The sequence below is a fragment of the Trichosurus vulpecula genome, chromosome 6 (genome assembly GCF_011100635.1).
Source record: "Trichosurus vulpecula isolate mTriVul1 chromosome 6, mTriVul1.pri, whole genome shotgun sequence".
Classification (NCBI taxonomy): domain Eukaryota; kingdom Metazoa; phylum Chordata; class Mammalia; order Diprotodontia; family Phalangeridae; genus Trichosurus; species Trichosurus vulpecula.
In genome coordinates this window covers 160,179,467-160,204,442 of record NC_050578.1, presented here as the reverse complement: position 1 = coordinate 160,204,442, position 24,976 = coordinate 160,179,467, and the positions used below count along the sequence as shown (strand labels likewise).

The 24,976-nt window shown below is 37.8% G+C and overlaps 1 protein-coding gene across 1 annotated transcript; it reads right to left on the bottom strand.

Annotated features, from left to right (window-relative positions):
* Positions 1-7,422: 7,422 nt before the first annotated feature.
* Positions 7,423-21,112, bottom strand: COMMD8 (COMM domain containing 8). The gene is made up of 5 exons (XM_036763514.1): positions 20,906-21,112; positions 19,537-19,692; positions 17,992-18,144; positions 13,538-13,693; positions 7,423-11,699 (listed from the first exon to the last, which is right to left on the bottom strand). Exons 1-5 carry the CDS (start codon positions 20,969-20,971, stop codon positions 11,679-11,681), a joined length of 552 nt encoding a protein of 183 aa, XP_036619409.1. The 5' UTR covers positions 20,972-21,112; the 3' UTR covers positions 7,423-11,678.
* Between the last annotated feature and the right edge of the window lie 3,864 nt (positions 21,113-24,976).

Here is a 24,976-nt window from a genome sequence, read left to right as displayed (position 1 = left end):
ATTATGACAAATTTTGGTCTGAATAATTTACTCCTTCCTATCTTAATTCTTCAAGAATGGTATACATTACTGTCACTAAATGCTTTATCTTTTCCCATTAGACTGGCAGATATAATACTAATTTTAATCTTGTCCTTCACAGATGACTAGGCCTATGTTCTATGCCATGTCCCTTTCTCCCCAACCTTGTAGTAGCTCTTACCAAGTCATACATAAATATAAGTAACACATTTATAAAAAGTTAAATAATTTCAAGACTTAAACGGGAGGTGATATGTCGAAGAAAAAGCACTGGAGTGGGAATTAAGAAAACTAGAACCTGGATTTAGTGGATCTTCCACTAAATACATTTTTGACCTAGAATAAAACACAATGGTTTGTGGGCCTTGAGTTCCTCATCCGTGAAATGAAGAGGTTGGGCTAAGATGATCTCCAGCTCTAAAAATCTATAATTTGATGAAATCTCTAAGTCCTACATATCCATGTAAGTAGAGAAGCAGCATAGCATATTGGAAAGAGCACTGAACTTTGGGACTCAGAGGATCTGTGTTTGAGTCTTGGCCTTGCCACTATTAACTGTGAGTTCTTGGGAGCAAGTTCTTTGATCTCTCTGGGTCTATTTGCTCACCTGGAAAATAAGGAGAGGGAGAACCAGATGATCTGTCAGGCCCCTTCCATCACTAAAATCATAGATCTTCAGAACTAGTAGGTTAATTAAAGATAATTGAGTCCAAACTCTTACTTATGCTTTATACAGATGAAGAAACCAAGACACTGAGAAATTAAGTAATTTACCCAAAGTTGTTCAGCTAATGAGTAGGGAAAACAGGATTTGGACCAGGGTCTTCAGATCCCAAATCCAGTGGGATTTCCATTACATCACACTACCTAACATCTGGGCAATTACTAGATTTGTCGATATTGTTCTATTTTTTCCAAGCCTCAATATTTATCTTTCCATGTTCCATAACTAACAAATATCAAGGTTTAAGTTTGGCAGTTCTTCGTTTTTATTATTCTGGCCTAAACTTTCTTTACACATTTTCCTGACCCTGTAACTACTCATCTTAATAAATACGGTTCATTTCAACAAGTATTTCTTAAGCACCAAATGTGTGCAAGGTATTATATGAGGTCCTGGGAATCCAAATTTGGGGGCAGGGAGAGAGGGGGATGATGATTCTTGTTCTTTAAGGGACATACATCCTTCCGAACAAAGTCTATAAAGAGAGGCCACGTATAATAAAACTGAAAAAGTAAGTCAGATTCAGATGTGGAGAGCCTTAAATGCCATCCCTAATGGCAATAGGGACCTAGTAAAGATTTTTGAGTAAGGGGATAACATGGTCAGAACAGTGCATTCGGAAAATTATTTTGGCAGGGAGGATTATAGAAGGAATAAGCTAAAGGAAAGGAGCTCAAATGGTCCAGATAAGAGGTGACAAAATTCTAAATTAGTGACCATGTAAATAAAGAAGGGGATGGGGACAGGAGAGATGTAGTCAAGGTAGAATCCATAGAACTTGGCATACGATTGGTTATGGTGGGGTGAGGGAAACGAAGAGTTGACATTTTTAGAGGTTATGAATCTAGGTGACTGGTTTCCTATTCAACAGAAATAGGGAAGTATGGAGGAGGGAGAAGTAAAGAGGTTAGTCTTAGAAATAAGAAGTGCTATTTCTTCCTCTGAGACTAAGGCAAAGAAGAAGACAGTGAAAATAGAGAGGTATTGAGGTGTGATATAGGGAAAATGAAAGAGGTCATAAGAAATAGCCTTAGTTTTCTCAGTAGAGCAGGAAGTGATATCCTCTTGGAATGCTAAGGAAAGAATAGGGGCCATAAGTTGGAAATAGTCGCTTCTGAGTGTGTGATAAAGAAACAGTGGGGAAGAATAAAAAAAATTGCAATTTGGCAATGATTCAGTCTAAACTCTTTAAGGGATTATGTGATTCAGAGCTGGAAGGAACTTCAGGTAAAGGCCCTGTCTTCTAATTATCTGTATCCTACAGAGTAATGGTCTATAAATGTTGACTGAGTGTCTACAGTTCCTATTTGCATAAATGAGTATTAGTTGTCCCAGAATATATTTACAATAGCTCTTCTGAAGGACAGGAAGAAGAGTAGGGTGGCTCTTGGATACTGCCCTTTGTTTGCTGGAATATCAGAAGTTGCTTTTTAAATAATTGCCATGGGTGGCATAAATGCAAAGAAATGGCCGGACTGCCCTGTTGAGGCCGCCATCAGCTCATAATTTCAGATACCACGTGCCCTCTTAGATGAATTTTGTTCTATTTTTTTCCCCTTGTTTAATTTTATTCCCTTGGTCAACCAAAGCCTCGCTTCATAGATTACCTGCTCATAAAGTTGTGATTGAACTACAAGTAATTTGTGGCATTAAGCACTAAAGTGACCCCAATATGAATCCTAAGGGGATCACATCAGGGGATATCCTCTGCTAACTGTGATGGTAATCAGAGAATAATTATGAGACCTGAAAACTAATCAAGAGGCTATTTGGTCCTTGATACATTCCTAAGACTTCATCTAGAAGCCCTATAATAAAAATTCTTTCTCACATGCTCCTTAATTATTAATCTTCCTGTTTTCTTGTCACATAAATTATTTATTCAGATTTTAAAACAGTAATTGTACCCTTTAATGATTTACCTTGGGGTGACAGTCAGATACCTTATTTCTGTTAGATGATCAGATTCTCAATTATTTGTTATTTCCCACCTACAATCCTTCTAGATACAATGTACAATGTATGCCCTCTTTTCCAAAATCCTAATCAAATCAACTCATCTCAACTTGCTTCTTGCATCTGGTTGCAGCTGGAATCATCTATGAATATACTGCAGCAATATCCCTAAAGCCCTCCCAACAAGTCCCTTTGTTCATTTTCTCTAAACTCATTGGAGAATAGAATTATATATGTGAGATTGTTCAGATTCGGAAACCTTAGTATTCAGTGAGATTACCCCAGTATTCTCAGTCACACATCACACATAAACACACATTTACTGTAATTATATGTTACATAATTTGTTCTTTTCTAGCAAATTCGTATTATTTACAAACAACCTAACTGCTAATCACCATGTGACAATTATTACAAAAATAAGAGTGTGTCATTTTCTGTGTCCAAATATCAAATTTTTTTAAAAGTCAAGTTTCTGAACTCTTTTTGTAATGAGTAAAACACATTCTTCTCCTTTGCTTTGGATAATTAGGTAGCATGTGGAGGTGCCATAATGGAAGGCTAGTAGCCAATGTGAAGCCAAGTATTGTGTTCTAGGGCTCAGTGGCAAAGTGAAACAGCAAGTTGAGGCAAGTGTTTTTTCCCATTTAAAAAAAAAACCCTGGTGTTGATGAGGGATAGGAAAAATGTATTGGGGTGAGTAAAGATCAACTGAAAATTTCTATTATAGCTATCCATTTTGAACTCACCATATTTCAGTTCTCCCCTTGACTCTGCCTGATTAGACACAACCTGAGGTGATGGGCCTTTATAAAGGCATCAATCAATTTTCTGAAGGCAGGGTTAATCTATCTTCTTAAATAATAAACTAGATATCATAGTATCCTTCTGGCAATGAAATATGCCTCTGGAGCCCCATCTAACAGTTGGTGAACTACTTCTGGAGATTCATCTAACACCTTCAAATAAACGAAATTTCTTGTACCAGCCTCCCTGTGAAGATTATTGTACTTCACTAACATGGTGTCCTGTTCTAAAGAACTGGGTTTTTCTAAAGCAGGTGCCACCCTTCTAGAGTGAAGATAGATCCACTGATGCCTCTTAGACATAGTCATAATTTGCAATTCTTATGCAAGGGGTAGGCATCACAAAATGCACAAAGAAAAGATGAATTCTATTGAAGTAAGGGGGCATGGTGGGAGTGGGAAGTGACCGCAGACCATGCCCTTTGAAGGAGGAAGAGAAAGAGACCACCAAGTCAAGTTGTATCTACCTTCCAAAAGAGTATAAGTGCTGTGAGCACCCTCCAAATTCTAGTGCCCTGGAGCAAAGCCCCCTATTATCCCTCGTTGTGACTCTGTTCTCAGAAAACATTCCATTTCTGCTAAACTTGCCACATATTTCTAGAATGCTAGATATTTTGATTCCCTGTAGTGTTTTAAAATCTTCAACTAATCAATTTACTGAACAATTCAAAGTACCCTCTTAGCAGCCAAGAAAGGCCATTCCTGAAGAGCTGATTCTTAATCATGAATTTTAATATACCACACACTCTATTAGAAGATTAGATAGATAACATGATTGGTATTACATGGCTCTTGTAAATAAAATACTCCTTTTATCTGTTTATTTTTTCAGCAGGAAGAACCTATTTGTTTAATTACAGACACGTAAATTGCAGTATTTTACAAATGCTCTTTTGACATACACATTTGCTTTGTTACAAAAGCAAGATTGTTGCAGTAATACTTTTTATACACCAGTCACACTGCAAAAAAAATGGTTAAAATAATACAAAATGAGTATTTCTGAAAACATGGGGAAATTTTTATGACATGGAACTGGTTGAACAAATGCCAAGGATGGGCAGGTTGACTACTTAATTTTATAATTCAATTTTTCTATTTTGTATTGGTATATGCTGCATTTTCTGATTCCAACCACTGTCCTGTCCAATGAAATTTGTGAATCTCTGTAGATGCTTTTTACACATGAAATCAAACTTTCATACAGTGTGTGCTTTATTCTACCCTTTTGTTAGGGATTTCGTTAAAACAGTCAAACAGTTACAGTCATTCCTTTTTATGTGCCTAAAGGTCTGTATGTCTTTTGATTCCTTCATCGTCTCCGAGGCTCTCTGTGCAAAATATCCATGAAAACCTGTAGACTGTGATTTATACAATTATTCTAAGACATAGGTTTCCCTCAAGTGCAGTGAATCAAAGAACCAGAAACTGTTAAATGGCCTCTGATTCTTGGCCCCCTTTGGTCCTTATGACTTTTTTCTATTCTTTGTCATTCATACAACTTTGTGTCTTTTTCAAATTACAATCAACCTGACATATAATCAGGTATGGACACAAGAAACGCTCGTTCGATTGACTTGAGGACATAAAGCTATTCTAGCAGTCACAGAACTGTAGTTCAGTCGATATTTCTTTCCCCTGTCTTGTGGCTTCGCCCTAGTGTAAGGTGTTGATTCCTTTGCTTTCCTATCACAAGGTGTTACATGCTGAGCTAAAATGATTGAACAGAAAACTTTTCAAGACTAGCATCAGAACCATCAGCAGTATTTCCCAAACCCCTTGTGCAGCTTCAGAAATGTAGAATTTGCTGTAAATATGTACACTTTATGTTACACTTATTTATCCTAAGAACACAAATGAAACATTGGTTTTTTTTATTTTTTAAAAAATGCTTACATTTGAAAAGCTTACTTTGTACTGCAGTTGAAAACATGCAAGCTTTCAGGAATCTTTTTTATAGTCTGTTGTCTTCGAGCAGTTGTAGAAATCTGAATCTCTCATTTGTGAACTTTTGTTGTAAAATGCAAGACAAAGCAAACCCCTTTATTTGGAAATAATTCTTTGCGTTCTTCTCCAACAATTGGAAAACTGAAGATACCAGCATATTTTCCAGGAACTTAGTTCTGCTCTACTTTCACCTTGGCTTTTCTAAATCTTCTCAAGCCACAAACCTTCTAAGCATCTGGATTCTCCTTTAGAACACACATATGTTTACATATTATAAAAGAAAAAAAAGAATAAAAAAGTCAATGGAATTGTCTTGTACTCAAAATGATGTGCAAAACCGATGTGTCCATTTATCCGACTTGTTCACATTCCACTGTAAATATGAGTATCAGAGGTTGGCCTGTTTATCATTCAGTCTCCTGATTCTAACCACACCGCCTTCTCCGCTCTTTGCTCCTCACCCACGCTCTGCTCCCTACCTTCAAAATTGTGTTGATAATAAAATGATGAACATACAAAAGGTGTGGGCTCATTTGTGGTTCAAAAAATAGTTCATCAAGGTGGCTCTACAGATGCATCTATCCTTCACTTGGCAGATGGATTCTGGGATCTTGGCAAACATTTGTTAATTGCAAAAGAATGTGCTGGGGACAGAAACTGAGTTTAAAAGAAAAGGTATTTCAGGACTAATAAAAGAAGTAAGTGATTACTGAGTTTTAAAGTGAGAAGTAGGAAAAAATGTATGTTTCTGCAAGATTAAAGTTTGTAGAGTGGTTATTGATCTGCATTGGTAAAAGGGTTTTACTTGCTGGGAGTTCTGTATAACAATGAAATCACAGGTCCAAACCAATTTTTTTTAATGGGATTAAAGCAGGCATTCTCACTGGAGAGGGGAAAAACAACAACAACATGCCTTTATATTAGACCTGACAAGTCTTCCAAATAATATAAAAGGAACTATTTCATTAATTTATTCAGCATGGAACATTTACCCCAGAGGGCATAACATTATGTACAGAACAGAGGAAGTAGTCAAGGTGCATATCAGAAACGGTTCCTGCCCTAAAGAAGCCAATCATGTTGAAATGACTATGGACAAAAAAATCCAAAACCACATATCATTAAGTTCAACATTACTACAAAGCAGGTACATAAACGCTAAGGGGATACTGGACAGTGGAATTATCAGACTTTTGTGTTTCCATATGGCAATCACTTCTGAATGTCTAGTGCTATAGGGCCATGTGCTCTTTTTCTCTCTTTTTAGTATCTCCTTTTCCTCCTTACTCAGCCACTTTTCACCCTCTTCCTCACCTACTCCCCTCCACCGCCCTCCATTTCCTTCCTACTCCACTTACCTTGCTTAAGCTAACAAATGATCAGCCATCAGAAAGGAAAATGTATGGTAGAGTTAGTGGGTTTGAGTTTATATGAGAATTCAAAGATAAAATTCTTTGTCTAACTCATTTAGAATTTCCTTAAAAGAACCATGGCATTTGTCACATTTAGGAAGACAGGGTACCTGCTATGTTGGGGGGAAGGAGGAAGGAAATAACTACTTTGGCACTGGCCTCAGAGCCTCAGAAAAAGCTGAGAAAATTAGGATGGCATTAGAGAGGGTGTCATGATTGTAAAGCCTCGCTGCTAGTTGTTAAAGCTGTCTGAAAGCAAAGAAAACAAGATAACAGCATCTTCAACAAGAATCTGAGGGCTGTCAGTGAAAACAAAATGTTTACTTGAATTTTAAGTAGATTACGATTCAGTCCTGCTCTAGTGCTTCATAGTGTGAAGTTCTCAATGGCTTTGCTGGGGGAGTACAAACCCTAAGGGGTCCAAACATGGTAAGTGGACAGACTGTCTGTCCATTTGCTAAAGACCAGCCTTGCTAAATTTCAGTCATAACAACCCTTGAAGATCATCCACAATATCTTAGCAGGCAAAACTCAATCAGTGAAGGAAACAGTCAAGTGTTTACATTATCTCTTTAATTGTCACAGTAACCCCATGGAACTAGGTTTTCACTTCCTCATTTTACTGGTTTTTGTTTTGTTTTGTTTTGTTTTTCCCCCATCAGGTTTCTTTAAAACAATCATTGCACATTTCAATATATAAAAGAACCAGAGGTCTACATAAGATGGAAGGAATGAAACAAGAATTTAGTGCCTGCTATGTGCCAGGCCCAGTGCTAAGTATCTTACAAATATCCCACTTAATCCTCACAACAATCTTGAAAGGTAGGTGGTATTATTATTCCTATCTTATAGTTGAGGAAACAGGCAGAGATTATAACTGACTTGTCCAGGGTCACAGCTAGTATCTGAAGCCGGATTGAACTCAGGTCTTCCTGACTATAGGGCCAGAACTCCACCTACCCACCATTCAGTTGTCTCTATATAAAGTGAAGGCTGTTATGAAGTTTTTTTCTTAAAAATGATTCTATATTAAACAGGGTAGTTAACAAAAGTAGTGTCCTCTTATGCCCTTTGTTTTATTTACTATTAAAGGAATAAAAGATTCAATGGAAGGGTCACTGGTTCTGGAGTCAGAGACTTGGGTTCCTGGGTCACCCTGGGCAAGGAACTGTTTCCTTATCTGTAAGATGACATCGGGGAGGTAGAATGGGAGCTAGATAGTCTCCAAGGGCCTTTTGAGCACTAGACCTACGATCCTGGGGGTTTTTTCTTTTTTTTTTTTTCCAGGTATATCACTACCCATTAACATGCCTCCCCATCTTCCCTTGTAAGAAATATGTCCTAACAAAACAAATCAACACATTGGCCAGATCTGAGGCTGTATATCTGCTTTTCCATCTTGAGTCCATTAACCTTCTGTCAAGAGGCGGGAGGTAGGGTTCATCAGCAGTCTTTTGACGTTATCATCCACTGCTTTGATCATGGCTTTCAAAGTTGTTTTTCTTCACACAAATAAGGAAACTGAAGTCTGGTTGCTGGTGGTTGAAATAGCAAGTGTCAGAGGTAGGATTTGAACCTAAGTATCTGCTGACTCACATCATGCATTCTTCCCACTACACTCTGCTAGGTTTTAGTAAATCACTTCATCTTTATGGATATCATTTTCTTTATAAAATGAGGGGTTTGACCTCTGAGGTGACTTCGAACTCTAAAATCCTATTATTCAATGAGGAGAGAAGGCATCTCACATGCCCTGCCTCTCAGAGCAAGTGTTCTGACTATGGGCCTCAGGGAAGCTCAGGTGACTTGGACACCAGAGGAAAAGGACACACGGAGGTGGGAGGCCAGTGAAAAGGAGTTTGAAAAAGGTAGATAAACTTTGCTTTCAAAAATTTTGGTGAGGCCAATCTTAGAATAGGAAAAGAAAAGGAAGCTATGTTTTCCCACCCTCACTCCTACACCAAATGACCCACTTCTCTCAGGAGCAGAACTCAAGCTAGTACCACTAATATTCTAGTTAAATTACATTCTGGATGAAAATAACTTTTGGGAGGCTGGCATGGGAATCTAACACTGCCTCAATAGGAAAATGCACTGAATTCCACATAATTTATAAAATAATATTTCAAGTACAAGCTGTCCTAACCTGGAACACTGGGCTGAGCAAACCAGAGTTCTAATCATATGACCATTCCTTATCTGTAAAATTGGGATAGTAATAACTGCATGACTATATCACAAAGCTATCATAAGGACCAAATAGATGTTTATTAAAAAAGATTTTTTAAATTATAAAGTACTATACAAAATTAATGTAACATTGTAGAAGGCAACATGGTATCGTGCTGAGTAGGAAAACACTTTGTAAACGGCTAAAGCTATGCAAATATAAAATATTACATTCTTGTTTAGCGTGTTGTTTTAAGAGATTACAACTGGCACAAACTGATTTTTCTGTAAGATGGTCCCTGATGAAGCACATATTCACCATGCCAAAAATTACAGTATCATCTGTCCTCCAAACAATACAGATACTGAATGCTTTCATTCTTATTGCCAGACTACCTGAGATCATACATCCAGAGCTGCCAAATCTCAGGTATTTCACACCAAAAAGAAACCTTAAATATTTTCTTCATTTGTGGTTAATGAATTTTCCCAATTTGGTTTCCTATTTGGTTTCATTTGACACATATGTGGACTCTTCTATATGTAGGAAAGGCAGTGTGGTGCCGTGGGAAGCACACCAGAGTCACCTACCACTTATCACTGTGACTTGGAGCAATTCACCTCCTCACCTGAGTATCTATTAAGTGACTCATCTAAAACATGAAGGAGTTAATCTACTGGGCCTCCACAGTTCCTTCTTGCTCTACACCTACAAACCTGAATTCAAATACAGCCTCACACTTACTAGCTGTATGATCCTGGGCAAGTCCCTTAACCTCTGTCTGCCTCAGTTGCTCTATCTGTTAAACAGAGATAATAATAACACCTACCACTCAGAGTGGTTGTGAAGATCAAATGAGATAGCATTTGTAAAGTGCTTTTACCATAGTGCCTGGCACATAGAGGTGCAACATAAATTCTAGTAGCTACAGTCATCATTATTACTTTTAAGCACCTATGAGTTTCCCAGGCAACATACTAGACAATGGGGATACAAAGACAAAAATCAAACAGCCCCTGCCCTTTAAGAGCTTACACTGTCAAGGAATAAAGAGGTACATATATAAGCATATACAAAATAAATACAAGGCCAAGTCAGCACTGGGCACCAGCAGCTAAAATATCAGAAAGCACCTCGTGAAGGAGACATGATGTGAATTTGGAAGGAAAGAGATTAGATGAGAGGCAGAGGTGAGGAGGGAATCCATTTCTGGCATGCAGGATTGCCTGTGCAAAAGGCAGGGAGACAGAGGAAATGTGTGAGGACAGGAAGGAGGCTGATTTGGCTGGACTATGGAATGTGTGAAAATGAGTCAAGCACAATAAGCCTGGGAATACATGCTCATCCAGGCAGCTGATTTAATAGAAAGCTGGGGGAGATGGCTCACATGTGTGATGACAAAGTTAGTATCCAGATCCTGGCAAGCTTAGACCACAGGGTTGAATCTAATTAGATGAAATTTAAAAGGATTAAATATTAAGTCATACATAGATTCAAAACCTCATCTCTACAAATACAAAATGGGAGAACTACAGCTAGAGAACAACCAGTCTAAGAGAGATCTGGAGAGTAAAGCAAGTTCTGTATGAATCAAGCTGGATATGACAGCCCAAAAGCTAATGTGGTCCTCCTATGTGGCACTGAGAAGCAGAGAGGGAAAGGGGATTGTGCCACAGTGAGTCGAGATTCTCATGTCATGTTGGTAATACTGTGCTCAGTTCAGGGCCCTACAATTTCAGAAGGAAACTAATAACCTTTAAAGTCTCCAGCTCTTGTTCTGCCTAACTAGAGTGAGAATTTAGGAATTAATGGTGGATGTCATAAAGGCAGATTTCTAATTACAGCAGTCCAAAGAGAATGGTCTGTCTTGGGGGGTCAGAGGATCCCCCTCACCAGAGATCTTCAAACAAAAGCTGGATGTTCCCTTGTCAAATATATTGTAGAGGAGAATCCTGTTCAGCTAAGGTTCCTTTCTCTCTCTGGGGTTCTATAAAAATATGAACCTATATGTATATAGATTTAAAGTTCGTGAATAATAGAGTCATTAAGTGCTACATGACATTATAAATTTGTTTCTGAAATATTTTTAAAACAATTCATAAATTGTCTATATATATGTGTGCAGATACATAATGTGTATGTATATATATGTACACATACATAGATATAAACATATACATAAGGAGTATCACATTGTTTTAAAATTAGATTTAAAACACATTTAAAATGATTAATCCATCACTTATGGCACTAGTATTTATAAACTTTTTAAAAAATGGGACATATTTGTGCTTAGAATGTCTATGTTAACTTGATGTATTTTGTATAAAAGGCAGGGTATTTTTTCTAAACATATGTTTCTAAAGATTTCTCTACAAAAAGCTACATAAAACAAGTCTTAAAAATATAAAATGCTATTATAATTTTTTATATTTACTTTTTTTTAATGCTTTTCACACCAACCATAGTAGCTTTTCCTAACCAAATAGATCCTTTCATCTTTCTAATCTCATTTTTGTGGCTCTCTCAGATCAGCATACTATATCAGTGCATCCCACTGGTTCTCTGAACACACTCTATTCTTGCTGCCATCTCAGTTGTAGTAGTAAGAGGCCGATGACTCTGATATCCATCATTTCCACTCACTTCAACTGCAAGATGACCTTAAAAGACAAATTGAAGAAAAAAGTCAGATTGTCTTGTAATGGGATGTTGGTGTAAAAGGTGGGAAACAAAAAAGTACGAAAAACTATGTCATTCTACCATCATGACTGATAACTGACATATGTCATTCACCTAAGGGACTGGGCTGATGAGCATAGCTAGACAGTTTCACTTGTCATTTCACTGCTGTTGAATGCATTCCGTGACCTGCCTAGAAACCCTGTGGCTCGGAACTTAAAAACATAGAATGTTAGTACTGGGAGAGCTCTGGGAGCTGATCTAGTCCGACTCCTTCTCACTGACAGATGAGGAAACTAAGCCCTACCCCCAAAATGAAATCACTCCACCAGCTCACCAGGTCTTTCTACTCTATCACCTTTATTCCATATCACAAACATTAGCCTCTGCTTTTCTACACTATTAGCCACAAAGTCAAGTCAAATCAAATCAACAAGCATTGATTCAGTGCCTACTTTCTGCCATGCGCTGGGCTACGTGTTGGGGACACAAAGAGAGGAAAAAGAACAGCCCCTGCTCTCAAGGAGCTCACAGTGTGATGGGGGAAACACGCAAACAACCATGAGTAAACAAGATATAGACAAAATGGAGATAACTAATAGAAGGAAGGCAGCATTAGCGTTAAGGGGATCAGGAAGTAGGATTCTAGTTGGGAAGCCAGGAGGTGGAGTCACCACCAGAGCAAAGCATTGGTTTGCTAGTAGACACATGGACCTATCGTTAAGGAAACAATGACCATTACAGGACACAGGAAGAAAGCTGGAGCCTATCAGGAATTGAGAAGGACAGGGTAACAAGAATGGTACAAGGAGGAGCAGTTTGTGCATAATAAGGTGGTGTGGAGTCCATGACCACAGCTATTACCTAACGGGGATGAGCACTAACGAGAGGCACCAGAAATATAAAATTATTCATTTATACATTTTTCCCTCAGTCTTAATTTCTGCCATTTAATTATTGCTATACATTGACTATATAAGTCCACATCTAAATATAACAGATAAAAAAATACTATTATAATTATGTATAACATGACAGACTACAAAAACAAATCTATTAAGTTACTATTGTTACTTAACATTAGCATAACTGTGAATATAAAGTGCTCATAAAGTACCATCTTAAGTATGCTATTTTATCCTAATTCTACTTTAAGAAATAAAAGCTTGGGGCAGCTAGGTGTCAGTGAGTAGAGCACCGGCCCTGGAGTCAGGAGGACCTGAGTTCAAATCCGGCCTCAGACACTTGACACATGTACTAGCTGTATGACCTTGGGCAAGTCACTTAACTCCAATTGCCCTGCCAAAAAGCAAAAAAAAAAAAAAAGAAAGAAAGAAATAAAAGCTAAATGTTTTCCAAATGGAGTGCTTCCAGAGTCATTTTAGCTCACTTTCCAATTAAAAGATGGATGGTAGACACTTTTCTTTAATGCTACAGTACCATCTATAAGAATAATATGCAATAATAATAAATCCTAAAGTTAAAAATGCATGGTTTTATTTTGAATAGGCACCAAAATCAAACAAGGACAGATCTGACAAATTGTGCTCAGAATTAATTTTATAGTATAGTATTAGTAAAATTTTATATGTATGTGTATAACCCACAGTTATTAATTCATTTCTTAACTCCAAAGCAGCAGATTACTTGTCAACAAAACCCTTTTCCAACTATTGATATAAAATATTAAAGAAAAATACAGAAAATAATAAAAAACAAAACCATATTTTACTCATGCTGCTCTAGGTATAATAAAACTCTGAAGATTAAAACACATAAACAAATTTAAACACAAAACTGTTCAACAACATGACAATACCTTATTAGCTGCTTCCAATGAATTTATTAAATTCTGCAGTTCTTCTTTATTCATTTCAACAGAATATTGTTTAACGTCACCATTTTCCTTTACGTCTAGATCAAGGTTCAGAAGTGGCACTTGCAACGTGGCAATCTTATCACTAGAGAGAGCAAGCTATTTAAAATAAAGAACAGAGTAGTTAGGGGAAAAAAAATCAAACAAGACTATTAATTATCCATTTTGAGCCTAATAGAACAGCATATTTTTAGAGGGTGAGTTTATCTGCTATGAAGTGTAGAAGAAAATACAAGAAATAGATGAATCAATCCATGTAAAATCACAAGCATGAGGCTTAACTAATCAACAGGTAGATGACAGCTTACTTTCTTTTCTGCCTTCAACGATTATTAAGTGCCTAGTCTTAGTTTGATGCTTCATCCTGGTGTGGAAGGTGACCATGGGTTCTTAAAGGCCAGGCCAGCCCAACCAAACACCAGTTTGGGCAGCTTCCAAAGGCTAGAAAGGGTTCAAGTGTAGCAGAGGCCTTAATCTGACTTCTGAAGACCAACCTAAATAAGTATGAAAAGGCTCATCCCTAGGAACCTCTCCCTTTGAAATCTTTTAAGTCTTTGGTCATGGGAACTCATGAAACAAAAATAAATACAAAATGGCCCTCAGTACTACAAAATGACTTCTGCTTTTGTAGGGATAATGCTAGGTGATGGTAAAAATTGCAGGTTTTAAGCCACATATAGACTTTGACTTAGCTAACAGCACTCTAAACGTGACATCTTCTCCAATCTTCAACAAACAGGCATGCCTATTTTTGCAACTGAATCGCAGCAATTCTGACATTTATGTTATTAGCGAAACCAGAAGAAAAAAATAAGTCATGGCTAAATGGAAAAATGACTCACAGATTCTCTTGGAAAGAGAAATGAAGGAACTGGTAGAATTTGTTAGATCATGTACTTCCAGGCAGTAAGAACCATCTTATGGGACATTTGGTGATCTTGAAAAGCAGTCCTCATTGGTATTTGCAAAACAATCGCTATGCAAATAACTGCAGCCTATTAACTAATAGCTATTACAGAAGACAAAGAGGTACAAAAACTCTACAAAGAATTTGATAAGACCCTTCAAATTTAATTAATATTTGGCAACTTCACTGCAAACACAGGAATATGTAGGGATAAAAATAAACAAACTGGAAAAAATGAATGAGAGAGGCTAAGACTTGAAGGCTATAAAGAAGCCTCCTAACTATATGAAACATTAATATTTTCTTCAAGAAAAGAACTGGCAGGTATTGGTCATGAAAATAATAACATTAATGTGAAACTGATTATATTTTAACAAACAGAATATGACTCATCACTGATGCATCAGCTATCTCCACTGACTCATTTCAGGAAAATTCAAAGCTTTAAGTTTAAAGAGAGAAAGGAATAGGGTGGGCAATGACATGATGCAAAAAAAGACTGATATTGAAAATTGGGTAATAAACAGAAGAAAAGACCCAGATTATAATAATTTTATATATATATATATATTTAGTCAGTGTAAATCCCAGGCCAAAACAAGAAAACCAAAAGAATTTTAAAAAGACCTTTAGTATGCAAAGTCGACTTATTTGCCAAGTGCAAAGATATGGTACCACTAGTTTAGACTATACTCCTTTGTAAAATCAGCTTTAATAAAGCTTCCAGAGAAACCCAATTAAGTAGGCCTTTCAAGGGCATTTAAGGATGAAAATGGATAGAGGGCAATGAAGAAAACAGAAATGACCTTCCAGGATTACTAAAATAAATTATTTTCACAACTGAAGTCAATAGAGCCACCGTTCTTGGATTCTAATGTCACAACCCTAGATGTGCTTAGAGGAATTAGAAATGGCACCAAAGAAAACAAAGACAGAAAAACCAGCTGGATCAGACTAATGGTCAAATCTATGACAGAGGTAACCCAATTATGAAGGCATTATGAAATGAATTTACAAGGTTATCTGAAGAAAGGAAAGATACTGAAAGTATAGAAAAAGCCTCAGACCTTATTAATTACTCCCCCCCTGAAAAGATTACTGAGAAAACATCTACTACTACCTACTACTTTTCCATTTACATAAATTTTGTATGAGAATCAGGAATGCATGCATCAAAGGTACTGTCTAAAAGGGCATTAGTGGGGACAGTCAAGCTTTCCCAAGCAATATTGTAAAGCGATCCAGATTTTTACTATCACACAAGTGACTGAAAGATGTAGCAAATACAAGAGATCAGCAACCACTCCAGAATTTGACTTAACCACTCACACAGGAAAAACCCAGTGGAAAAAGGCAGCCTATTTCACAAAACAGGACTTCTAGATAACTAAAAGACCTAAAGAACTCATACATCAGACAGAGAGAGAGAGAGAAAGAGAGAGACAGAGAGAGAATGTGTGTGTGTGTGTGTGTGTGTGTGTGTGTGTGTGTGTGTGACAGACAGTATAAATGGACAAGATGGAACCAAAATTCAATGAGAGCAGGATAGATTGCTTTCAACTAATTGCAAAGCTCACTTAACGGCTCCAAACTCCCAGAAATAAAGAGATAATTTTTTTTAATACCAATATTCTACTGGCGCCACGCTATAGATGTGTTATAGAACACTGTAGCATCTCAAGAGCTAAAAAATAAGTATCACACAGAGGACAATGGAGAGGCACATGGTCAGTGATACCACAGAGGCAATGTATAAATGAAAAAGAAAGTGAGAGTGAGGGATAATAGGTTAAGAGCTCAAGTCATGCAATATCATGAAAACGTGAGGAAGCCCCTAGAATGTTGAGTGGGTTTCCCTACAGCAAATTTATGTGAGTACAGGGACAAAAACCATACAGGATGGCTAGTGATTTGCATCATGTAGTCTCTGATCCAATGACAAAGGCCTCCTTACTGTTATTCCAAGGAAACACTCCATCTACCAACTCTGGGCTTTTTTACTGGCTGTCCCCAAAATCTGGAACTTTCTCACTCCTCAAGTCTGCCTCCTAGCTTCCTTCAAGTCTCAGCTAAAATCCCACCTTCTAATAAAAGCCTTTCCCAATTCCTTTTAATGCCTTCCCTCTACTGATCGTCTCCAGTTTATCCTGTTTATATCTTGTTTGTACATCCTTGTTTTCCTATTGTCTCATCCACTAGACTGTGAGTTCCCTAAGAGCGGTGCTGTCTTTTGCCTTTCTTTGAATCCCCAGCACTTAGCACTGTGCCTGGCAAATAATAGATGCTTAATAAATGTTTACTGGCTGACTAGACAGAACACAAAATTAAGTTTGAGTGTTTCAGAAAAGGGCCAAGAACTTTCCCAGGCACTGAGATATGCAAAGTTTGTATAAAAAAACAATCATTGTCCTCGTGAAATTTACAGTTTAACAGGGATATGAGACACATAGATAACTAAATACATAATATTGTATGTTAAATGCACTAGAAAGGCATAAATAAAACAAAGTACTACAGTAGAATCAAGGGTAAAAGATCAGAGGCTCAGAGAAACTTCATGGAGGATGTAGCATTTTAATTGGGTAGAGATTCAACAGTACTACAATCCTACTTCAGAAATCTCTAATATCATTTCCTATTGGAAATTATTACGGTACTTTTGAACAGAATGGTAACAAAGACTTTACTCAAAAAACAAATCACAAGTACTTAAATTCTGCCCATTCCAGGCAAGAGGGAAGAAAAAACATTTCAAAGACTGGAAAAAAGTAGGAGCAAAACCATGAAAGTTAATGCAAAGAATGTTTGGAGACAAATTCCAATCTGGCTGTCAGGCCTTAAAGGTTTTCCTCAGATAAAAGAAGACAGAGAAAGAAGGGTAATTTTGAGCACAAGGTATTGAATCAATAGTGATGCCACAAAAAGAAACCAAGAAGAACAGGTTTAGAGGGAAAGATAATGTTTTAGCCATGTTGAGTATGAGATACCAGACAATCAGGTGCATATGTCCTATAGGCAGTTGAAGATGTAGGATACGACTCAGAAGCTAGAGACGTAGACTTAGAAACCACATACACAAAGTTAAGAGTTCAGCCGTTGCCAGAAAGAGGATATATGAAGAGAAAAATGGCCAAGGCCAGAACCTTAAAAAATACCTACATTAAGGAGAGCTCCTTAGAACTACTCCCTAGAGCAACAAACCACATACCACTTCCCTAATATTTATGAGGTGTAAGTATTTTAGTAATCTAACTCACGCTGTTCTGAGTTAGGACTGCAATGCATGTGTTTGACTATTTTAAATTTAATTAAATACTTCTATTTAAGACTTAAAAGATAGATTTCAAAAAATTAGTTTACCTAAACATGTTCTAAAAATAATGTGCTTCAGATGTGTATTATAAAAAGGAAGAGAGAGCAATTTTACTAAATGTTTAAGTGATGAAAAAAAATAATTTAAACATATACAATCACAGTTATATACTCTTACCTTTAACTGCCAATCAAAATCCTGTAATTGAGCAGAGGAAATGGCAATTATTTCTCCTAAGAGAGCTTTTCTAATTTCATCCTTCCGGCTTTTCAAACACTTCATGATTGTTTTCTGATGATCAGAGCTTAAGTGATTCAATTGTTCAATCACCTATGAAAATTTTTTTAAATGTTTAAAATTAAAAATAGAATGTACATTGAAAGGCAAAGTAAAACAGCATAGTTGATAATGGTTAATATGACATAATCAGAATAATTCTGGTTGATTATTTTCAAAATTTATAATTTTTCCCAGTAGTTTTTAGAAACAAAAGTTTTATTCCATACCCAGGGTGTTCAAATTTGCAAATGAAGAAGTCACAACCAGCCACTTAGAAAATATAAAAATTTTTGTTCTTCAAGTTTCTGCCTCAAGTTCAAAGAACATAGGATTTGTAATCAAAGTACCTGATGTTAAATCCCAGATCTTCTAGTTCCTACCTGTGTGCCCCTGGGAAAGTCACAACTTCTGTGGGTCTCAGCTTCCTCATCTATAAAATGAGGAGACTGAGCTAGATGACCACAAAGGATATTTCTAGCTCTAAATATTACAATCCATTTGTTCTTATCTATTTGCCCCCAACAAAGTAAAATCTTAAACACATGAAAATTAAACCTAAGTAGAATGTATGAAAATTCCAAGTTCTGGCAAAGTGGTTGCCTCCCATTGCTTCATCCTCTGCTATCAAAAACTTAATGAGCAATAGTCAAGTTTGAGTACTACTCCGAAATGCCTGCGAGCTGGGGATAGTTTGTGAACCAATAAACTAAGAAATAAATAGGTCTAAACATTTCCTGAGCATATACTTTTTATAAACCTTGTATCACGTACTTTAGGGGATACAAAAATGAGTAACACACACATCCATCACCCTTAAGGAGCTTCCAATCTAGTAGAAGAAACTGGCTATGTATAAAATAAGGATGATAAAAGATACATTATATCTTGCAGAATGAACCTGTAACAATAGTGTCAGAAGTACTAAAGCTCAGAATGAGCTAAGGCTGATGGAGAAAAGTAAAGATAACAAAAAGGTTTTCATTTTTGTTTTTAAAGCTGTACTGGGGAAAACAGGAGGCTCAAAGAAGAAAAAAGCCTGCTCCTCCACGGGGATGGGGCAGTGATAACTAACAAAAAGAAGGCAGAGCTATTCAATTCTTCTTTGGCTGACATTTTCTCTAACAAGGAAGATCTTCCTAAGTTAAATAGACAGTAAGAGAGCATCTAGTTGACCCTGATGAGTTCAAGATATCTAACCCAGAAGAGCTACATCCTAAGCTACTGAAAAACTAGTAAAGGTATTAATTTTTAAATATTTTATCATTCAAAATTTTATTATCAGCATGGCCTTCCTAATTACGCTGAATTCATGAGATTTTACTATGTCATAGACATACATCAAGGATGGCATAAATATCACAGTGCATCATAAATTGTTGTAGAATTCAGTCAAAAAACTCTTAAGGTGTTTATTGCAAAAAGACTAATTTGAGGTGTGATTACCTTTTCAAAATCTTTATTTTTACCAATGACAGTTTTGAAAAATTTGGATACATCTTCCAGGACATTAATCCACTCTGTTGAATTCCAAATATTGTCATAATCCTTAAATTGAGGATAAGCACGGCCACAAATGCCATCAATTACTTTGTGAAGAAGCTGTAAAGAAAAGGAGAGGGGGATATTATTTCATTAAATTGGATTAATATATTTGCTTTTACTATAGCACTCACATATTCTAGCAAAAGTAGTCAATGTTATAACAATTCAAAATCTAAACATTTTCATATAATTTTGGTTTACTGAAAAGTTATTCAAATGTTTCAAACATTCTAGAAATGTTACTTCTCTAAAAACCTGAAAAGTAGGTGACAAATATATGAAATTCATTTCTGATCTTATCCTACAGATTATGGGGCTGCTTTACTAAAGTATCTTCTTTTTATGAAAGCTCCCTCATTAGAGATAAAGTCTTACAGTAACTCATTAACTATCAAATTCAAACCACTTCTTCAACCTCTTGTCTTCAAATATCTCTAGACTCCTAACTATATTGTCTATAATGTCAACATCCACATCTGTTCCCCAAATAACCAAAGTTTAATCCAATTCTTTTACGCTCTTTTACAGCAGGCATTTACGAATTAAAACTAATTATATACGTGACAGATGTAAGAAGCCCAGAGTATAAACGTTGCCACTACCAGGAACCCAATTAAAATAACAAAAGAAGTGGCCCCTGTTCTCCTCCCCAATCCCTTCAAAACTATGAAGCACCACTGGTTCATAAAACATTTTTGACTCCATATATCCATGTCTGTATCTAGTGAAATACACAGCAGCTATCTTGTTACAAATGATGGAGAAAAAACGAGGATTGATATTGGGACATCTAAGCAGCTAGCATTTATTATTTCAGGATCCAGCAGACAGAGTACCCCTTACTAAAAATGTGATACGCGTGACACGGATAGACAACGTTTCAGAGAATCATAGAGCTCCGTTAACAACAGACTTCTAACTTCACGGGTTTTCTGATTCAACCCCTTCTGGACAAGCCCATTTCATGGAAAAAAAAAATGAACTTTGCAAAAACAAAAAAGAAAAACTTTTGCTAAAGGAATATTTCTTGTCAGACTCAACCTAATATTTGTTCTGCAAAATACGGTCACCTGAGTTATGACAGTCCTTGGGAGGACTATAACGGGCAGGGGGCGGGGCGGGGGCCGATCTCAGCTGACACCGCGCTGCGGCCTACTCGGCTTCCCGCTCCTCCGAGCTCCCCCTTCACTCCCATACCGCCGAGAAAGAGAAGGGCAACGGCTGGGGATGCGACGGGAAGCCCTGCGGGGCACTGCCTCCTTCTCCTCACCTTGGGCCCGAGCTCCGCGGGCAGCTTCTCCAGCCACCGTAGTGACACCTCCTCTTCCGCCTCCATTCCCCTCAGCTTCGCAGAGACCCCGCGCCCGCCGATCACGTGAAGCGAGCCTCTTTTTCCCGAGCTCCCATAGGCTCAGCCGTAAAGTGCCGATCCGCTGCTGCGCTCACGTGATCCCTTACGACCCCAGCCCGTAAATTCCTGGGAAAAGAAAGTGGAGAGATTTGCGCATGCGTGCCTCTTAAAGGGCCCTTCCTTTTCTCAGTGGCTCTTAAGGGTGCTAGAAATGTTAGGGCTGGAAGGGAACCTGGGCTTACATTGACCTCGCTCTCTCATTTTACAGAAGTGGAAACTGAGACTACTGCTTGGCTACTGAGTGGCAGTGTAGTACAGTCGAGAGAAAGAAAAGGAAGGAGAGAGAGTTGGGGGGCAGTGGGAGGGGGAAGGAGGGAGAGATGGGGGGGAAGAGGAAGAGAGAGAAAGAGGGAGGGACAGAGAGAAGGAGGGAGGGGGGAGAGAGAGCAGAAAGGAGAGGGAGAGACAGAAGGAGGGAGAGTAAGAGAGAGGGGGAGGGGGAAGGAGAGAAAGAAGGAAGGAGAGGGAGGGAGAGAGAAAGGAAGAGGGAGGGACAGAGAAGGAAGGAGAGGGAGAGCAAGGGGGGGGAGAAAGAGAGGAAGGGGAAAGGAGAGAAGGAAGGAGGAAGGAGAGCAAGAGAGGGAGGAGGAGAGAAAAAGAGGAAGGAAGGAGAGAGAGGGAGAGGAAGAGGGAGGGAGAGAGAAAAGGAAGGAGAGAAAGAGGAAGGGGGAAGGAGAGAAAGAAAGAAGGAGAGGGAGGTAGAGGAGGAGGGACGGAGAGGGAGAGAGGAGGAAGAAAGAGAGAGAGGGAAGAAGAGAAAGGGAGGGAAAAAGGAAGAGGGAAGGAGAGAGGGAGAAGAAAGGAGGGAGGGGGAAAGAAGGGGGAAGGGGAGAGAGAAAGAGAGCAAGAGAGAGAAGGAGGGGGAGAAAGAGAAGAAATGAGGAAGATTAGTGACATTGTAGGGATGATAGAGGGCATAATATGCTAGAGATAATGGGAGGATCACTTGTGCATGTGGAAGAAGGCAAGAAGGGATACTTTGGTGACACCTCGATGAAGGAGGAGATGGCAGCAGAAGGCATCTGAGTGATGTGAGATGCAGTGTTGGAGAGAAGAAGGTGTGCTTGGGGAATGGCCTCATTTTTTTCAGTGAAATATGAGGCAAGGTTCTCATCTGAGAGAGGAAAGGGAAGGAGAGATATGGGAGGTTTGAGAACTGATTAAAAGACTTGGGGAAAGCTGCTGTGGTGAGCAGAGCAAAGAAAGAACTAGGGTTTGAGAGGTAATATAGTAAATAGTGTAAATAAGAAAGCCTGAATAGGAAGGTGCTGTTCTGATACTTGCTATATTCGTGACCAGGTGAGCAGATGAGGCTCGCTCAGCCTCAGGTTACTCATCGGTGATTTTAACATAATAACATTTGCACTACTTAACCTCACAGTGCTGTTTTTAAAAAGGCACTTTATAAGACATAAAGTGGCTATATAAATGAGTTATTAGTGACAATTATAGAGGTCTATAGGCCACATAAATGTGAGCTATTATTTTTATAACTGGAGCTTAGAGTATTTATTACAAAATGAAGATTCAGTAGCAATACTTCCAAAAGTCTGCTAACCAGTGAGATATACTATACATTACTTCACTAGACCAAAGGTCCCAAATCTCAGTTCATCCAGCATTTCATTTTAGTGTAGCAATTTTAAGAGTTTCTGTCACTATATAAAAATCTGTAGCTTTTCACTAAAGTAACTGCCAAGGGCTTATTCTGCTGCCTTTATAGAAACAAAATGTGATAGTAGAGATTAAAGATGCCCCCAAGTAAGAAGACTACATTTCACAAATGTTATGGGGGTTTTATAGACAGAAAATAATGCTGTTATGATATTCCATACGGTTTATCATTTGTTTTTTTGGATCTGTTCTTTCTTTGTCATAAAGAATGCATTCACTAAGGAGGGTCCTCTTGGTAAATGATTACGATAAACAATAAAAGGTACTGGTAAAATGTTTATTTAAAAAAATAATATTGGCATTCCTACAGGAAGGATCAGACTGATCTCGTTCCCTCATAAATATTAAAGGAATTATTGTTTTTTATACATTTGCCAAAACAATCCTAAAGACAACTTTTTAAGAAACTGCCTGTAAAAGCACCCAAAATTTCAATACTTACATAATCTAGATCAAACCCAATTGCCAAATTACCATTCATCACCATTTTAGATTTCATGAAGCTAGTGTCTATCTCTTAAATAGAACTTGTTTGTTTATAACTATGACATGATAGATAGATAGAAAGAAAGAAAGAAAGAAAGAAAGAATGGGGGGGGTGTAGATGTGTTCAGGGTAAGTACCTCTGGTGCGATGGCACACCAGATGGTGTGAAGGGCAGCCGAGCCCTTTTCAGGGCTGCTTTCCACCTTTGGTGTCTACCTGTTATACCTGTCACCTGTGACTCCAAGAAGCTGTAGCATGCATAGAAGTACAGAAGCCACACCCCAGTAAACTGTTTCAGCAGACGGGCTTAACCAGGTTGAGGTTAACTGAGGGGTCTCAAACCTGTTGGTTTGACTTCCCCTGGTGGAATGGATGGGTAAGAACAATTTGTTCCAAAAGCCATGAAGACAGCTGCAGCAGGCACTGCTTAGAGCTTAGTTGGACATCTAAGACACCAAGGTCATCCACTGCATCTTGAGCCATCCCCAGTTGTCTTGATTCTGTCCTGCCATTGGACTGTGATAACTCCAGAGGAGAGAGTGAGGCCAATGACTTCATGCAACACTGCCTCACTTAAATCTAATTTACACAGGAATCAAAAGATACCACTCATGCCATGCCAGTCAAATTACCAAAAAAAAAATTATTTCATACAGCTAGGGAAAATAAATTGCATCTGGAAGAACAAAAGGTCAAGAATATCAAGGGAACCAATGGGAAAAAAAATGATGGAAGGTAGCCTAGCCATATCATATCTCAAACTGCTAAGAAATAGAGTGGGGGACCAATGGAATATATGAGGTACACAATACACCAATTTACCAAAATCCCACAAAAAAAAAAGATTTCATGAAACTAATATCTAACTCTTGAATAGAACTTGTTTATTTATAGCAATAACATACAGATATACTAGGTGTCACAATGGGGAGCATGGATAGGACTTGAGCTTCAATAATTAGAACCCGAGTTCACGTCTTACCTCAAACACCAGCTGTTTAATCCTAGACATGTCACTTACCCTCTTATTCTCAGTTTCTGTAGCTATAAAATGGAAATAATAACTGTAACCACCCAAAGGGCTTACTGTGAGGATTAAATGAGATAAATACAAAGTACTTAGTAAATGTTGAAGTGTGGTAGAATTCCAGTTATTTTTTTAGGTATTCTGATTCTTTATGAGATAAACAGTTATTTGAAAATTAGTTTCTCTTCTTTCAAAAACAATTTAGGAATTTTTATATAGATCACAATAAAAATGTTGAAGAAGAAGCACTATATTAGAATGCATCAACTTAAAATGGGCAGTTCAGTCATCCTTCCTCATGACTCACTTCTTAAAGAGGCCTATTCACTGAATGGGTGTTACCTCACTCTAAGTGAGTATATGAAAAGGCCTGAGCCTAAAAGGGCCAGGGTCTCCCATTGCATCCTAGGCCATCTCCAGTCATCCTGTTGAATATCAGGCCACTGGACCCAGATAGCTGTAGAGGAGAAAGTGAGGCTGGTGACCTTGCACAGCACTCCCTAACTCAAATCCAAGTCAACTGCAAGTCATGTCATCATTTCCCTGGTGTCATGGTTCTCTTCAAGAACGAAGGACAAACGCAACAGCTAAGGGCTAGCTTCCTTTTTCTTTTTTTTTTCAATTTTAAAATTTTATTTTTTTCCTATTACATGTAACATTATTACAACTTTAAACATTATTTTTAATTTGGAGTTCTAAATTCTCTCACTCTTTCTCCTCCCCCCTCCTTGAGAAGGCAAGTC

Coding starts and splice junctions, on each gene's coding strand:
- COMMD8 (XM_036763514.1), bottom strand. CDS start 20,971: ATGGAGGCGGAAGAGGAGGTGTCACTACGGTGGCTGGAGAAGCTGCCC. Junction 19,693..20,905: donor CCGCGGAGCTCGGGCCCAAG/GTGAGGAGAAGG, acceptor TTTTCTTTACAG/CTTCTTCACAAAGTAATTGA. Junction 13,694..17,991: donor ATTTTGATTGGCAGTTAAAG/GTAAGAGTATAT, acceptor TATTTTAAATAG/CTTGCTCTCTCTAGTGATAA.